The 4,620-nt window shown below is 39.3% G+C and overlaps 1 protein-coding gene across 1 annotated transcript; it reads right to left on the bottom strand.

Moving 5' to 3' along the window:
• Positions 1-1,910: 1,910 nt before the first annotated feature.
• On the bottom strand, positions 1,911-2,837 carry LOC125078577 (olfactory receptor 4P4-like). Its single transcript, XM_047691467.1, has one exon. The coding sequence runs from the start codon at positions 2,835-2,837 to the stop codon at positions 1,911-1,913; it is 927 nt and encodes a 308-aa protein (XP_047547423.1).
• Between the last annotated feature and the right edge of the window lie 1,783 nt (positions 2,838-4,620).

The raw sequence follows: 4,620 nt of genomic DNA, 5'->3' as shown, positions 1-4,620 counted from the left end.
ATTCCTGTTCACCCTCACATCTCTGAATTGGAGAATCCCACCAGGATGTAATTGCCACTAGATCAACACCAAAACAAAATCCTGATTTAATCTGTTACTGTCTTTATTATCACCTTTTCAATACACTTCATTATTTTTTGGCCTCCCCTTATGTTCTAAGTTCCCTATCTTGCATGCAGTACACATGTAAGGCTGTTTTGGGAAGAGAAAATCTATTGCTGAAATAATCAACTATGGCTAATTTCTGTAAATGTACTCCTCACCTTAAAACTCAGATACCAGGGAGACTCATAAATACAGAGAACCAAACTGATGATCCCCAGAGGGCAGGTGGGTTGAGGAGGTTGGGCAAAATGGGTGAAGAGAAGTAGAAGAGACAGGTTTCCAGTTATGGAATGAATAAGTCATGGCAATAGAAGGCATCGCATATTGAATATAGTCTGTGTTATCATGGTAGCAGTGCATGGGGAAAGATGGTAGCTATATTTGTGGTGAGCACAGCAAAACAAAGAGATTTGTGGAATCATTAGGCTGTACTCCTGAAAATAATGCAACATTGTGTACTGACTATACTCTGCAACAAAAGCCAAAACCAGATTTCTATTGCACAAAGGACAATCACTTCAAGTAAATACAACACAATTCTTTGTGGGGACTGTGATAAAGAGGATGGAACACCAGAAAATAACAAGTCTGTGCCTTTCAAGTCTGCGCCACTACTATAAGGGCCCGCCTGAGTAGAACGGAGACAGTTTTGCATAGTGTAAATGCTGGGGAAAAAATGTCAAAGTATACTGTTTCCATAAAGAGCAGTGAGGATTAACAAAATGCACCCCAAGTATTTAAATGTACCTCTATTCAGCTATGTGCCTGCTTACTTTTTTCTTTAAAGATTTTATTTATTTGTTTATTTTTTATTTATTTATTTGAGAGAAACAAAGAGAAAGAACAAGAACTGGGGAGGGGGAATGGGAGAGGAAGAGGGACAAGTAGACTCCCACTGAACAGGGAGTAGGTGACAGGCTCAATCCCAGGACCCTGAGATCAGGATCTGAGCCAACGTTAGATACTTTAATGGTTGGTTAACCATTTAACATACTGAGCAATCCAGACACACTAAGCCATGTGATTTCTTAAACTCAGGGTCCTTTAAAGAATGGGAGATTTTCCACTTTGCACATTTACAAAAAAACATCAATTTATATACTCATGAGGGATTTTTAAATGAGGTTATAAATACACCACGGAATTACATTTAAAGGATTGAAAAGTGATGTTCATTATCTAATTTGAAACTTGTAATTTCTGGAATACACCATCAATAGGATACTAAGAGTTAATGTTAATAACTTTTATAAGGACAGTGTGAAAAGTGTGATTACATTGCATTACATTATTTTAGCAGCATCATTTATGCAGAAAGACTTAAAATATACAAAAACACATAAATTTTTAAGCATGGCTTCCTTATTTTATTGCAATGGACACCACTGAAAAATAGAGTACTTAGGACCACTTTCTATCTCTCCGTAAGAGGTCTCTTAATAATCTGTATCCTAATGCAGGGCATAACTGTCAAACCCTACAATGTTTAGAGTGTGCACTGATAAAAGTGCTATAACTTCCACTATGTCTAGGATCACGAAGGACAGAATGTTCCAGAACACCAAGTTCCAGAATACATAAGTTCTACAATATCAAAGCTGAAAGGAACCTGGAACTCACGGGATTTGCTCCCCTTATACCAGGTCAGAAAACTAAGAAACGGAAAGAAGTAGTTGAGGGACCTTTTCGCTTCACATCTTACAATGTTTGATGACAGCAAACCACCTCTCTACTTGCTGCATTTGCTGACATTAGGATCCTGTGGATAGAATGAGACCCAGCCAAGGGTTCTAACTCCAGAGACTTCATTTCCCTTCAAACCGTGTGTCTCGGCACCACATTTTCCTCATGGCATTCTTCATGTCTGTGTTTCTCAGCGTGTAGATGAAAGGGTTGAACATGGGAGCAAACATGGTGTAAAATAGGGCAAAAACTTTGTCGTTACTGACAGAATCAGCTGTGGGGACATACGTGAAGATGAGGGGCAGGAAGAACATGAACACAACAGTGATGTGTGAGCTGCAGGTGGAGAGGGCTTTACGGCAGCTCTGAGATGAGCGTGTCCTCAGGGTGGACAGGATGATGATGTAAGAAATTACCAAGGCAACAAAGGTCACAACCGATATCATTCCCGTGGTGGTAATGATCACAATAACCAACAGGCTAGTGTCTGTGCAGGCCAACTTCAGCAAAGGGAAAATATCACAGGAATAGTGGTCTATCTGATTGGGGCCACAGAAGGGAAGATCAATAATAATCAATACCTGCAGGATTGAATGGAGAAATGCTCCGAGAATCGAGGCCATCAAAAGGACATAGCATACTTGTCTGTTCATGATGACCATATAGTGAAGGGGTCTGCAGATGGCTGCATATCGGTCATAGGCCATGGCCACCAGGATGAACATCTCAGTAGCACCGAAGAAGTGGGCATAAAACATCTGGGCCATGCAGCTGTCATAGGAGATGGTCTTCTGCTCAGCCAATAAGTCTGTGATCAGTCTGGGAGCCACTGTGGAAGTGAAGCAAACGTCCATGAATGACAGGTAGCTCAGGAAAAAGTACATGGGCTGCTCACGGAGGCGGCTGCCTCTGATGGTGAGAAGAATGAACAGGTTTCCTGACAGAATCACAATGTAGCAAAGTGAGAACACCGCAAAGCAGGCGACCTTTGCATCCTCATCACTAAAAAGTCCTAAAAGGATAAATTCTGTGATGTTTTCATGTCCCATTGCTTCTGTGGGTTTGATCATGTAGAAGAGAAAGTTAATGTACTGAAAAGAGTCAACTTCTAAAACTATTGATTTATTTTAAAAGTCATTCATGTATTCATTCATGTATCCAACAAATACATATTGAAAATTTATTATAATACAAACACCATAGTTAGTGCTAAGGGTACAGAAAGCAGTGTGCAAAATACACACAATCTCCACCCTCTAAGTAGATAAAGTTCATTAGAGTAGACATATACTAGCATAATAATACAAATAATTAATTGAAAATATAATAAATTCCAAAGTCTCATACTTAATATGAACAAGAAGATGAATAATTGAGGAGATGAAATGTTGTTGTTTGTTTTTTTTTTTTAGTCAATCTTGAGGTGCAATTGCAGTAGTATACCTTAAGAGTGATATTTGAATCTCTGGTTCAAAACAACATTGAGGTTATCTGTTCTTCAAGGGCAGTCTTATCATTCTCAATTGTTACCCAGTGACTAAATTTGTGCTAAATCCTGGAAGTTCAGTAATGTCTTTAGACATCAGTGAGCTCATAATTTTATATTTTTTAAGATTTTATTTTTATTTGACAGACAGAGAGAGAGCACAGGCAGGGGGAGTGGGAGAGGGAGAAGCGGGCTCCCTGCTGAGCAGGGAACCCAATGTAGGGCTCCATACCAGGAATTTGGGAACATGCCCCAAGCCAGAGGCAGCTGCTTCACCAACTGAGCCACCCTGGTGCCCTGAGTTACTAACATTAAGTGTTAGATCTCCAGGTGCCAATTTCAGAAAGTGCTTTTACCACCTTTTCACGATCATTGGGCAATGATCAGATCTTTGGGGAAAAGGGTTGCTGTATTGTACAGGGTTCTAGCATATTTGTGGTTTCCTATAATTGACCTCATTTCCCCGTTCACTTTCCAGCCTAACCCAGGAGTTTTCATCCCTTCATGTCCCACTTTCTGGCACTTCCCAGTAGGACAGCATCCTTGGAGGGGCAAATTACCTCCAATGATTCTTTTTCACTAGATCTGTTTTACCACCTTGTATTTTTTTGAATTGAGCCACTTTCTTACCTTAACAGGCTCACTATAGGCACATGGATCCTAATCCTGAAATATTTTAATTAAAAAGGACATGCTTTTTGGTGCAAAGTATTAAACTGTATCTCTTACTTTATTTTGGCAAAATAAATAAATAAATACATAAATAAATAAAGTATCACAAAACTGTTAAACTCAGGGCACCTGAGTGACTCATTGGGTTAAAGCCTCTGTTCGGTTCAGGTCATGATCCCGGGGTTCTGGGAATAAGCCCCATATCAGACTCTCTACTTGGTGGGGAGCCTGCTTCCCCCTCTCTCTCTGCCTGCCTCCCTGCCTATTTGTGATCTCTGTATGTCAAATAAAGAAACAGAATCTTAAAAACAAAACAAAACAAAACAAAAACACTGTTAAACTCAGTGCCCAAGTGGACAAAACATGAACTCTACACACTGATAAAATGTGCCACCCTGTTCTGAAAGGTTATAACAGCAACCGAACAATGCTTTTTACTTTTGATTTTATAATGTGAGTTCCTATGAGATTATTTTAGAAAAATGAACATTGAGCATACTAACAGATTCTTAATAGGGTTTTAGGGAGTTTGTGGGCTTTTTGGGTTGAATTCCATCCATGAACCACAGATTAACAAACTATAGCCTAATTTCTTGCAAAAATCTCTGAAAATATCACTGTCACATAAGCAAAACCAGTAATAATAATTCTGGATTATGGTGTCATTTTTTTTT

This window comes from Lutra lutra, chromosome 10 (genome assembly GCF_902655055.1).
Source record: "Lutra lutra chromosome 10, mLutLut1.2, whole genome shotgun sequence".
Taxonomy (NCBI): Eukaryota; Metazoa; Chordata; class Mammalia; order Carnivora; family Mustelidae; genus Lutra; species Lutra lutra.
This window is presented reverse-complemented; position numbering and strand designations above follow the sequence as displayed.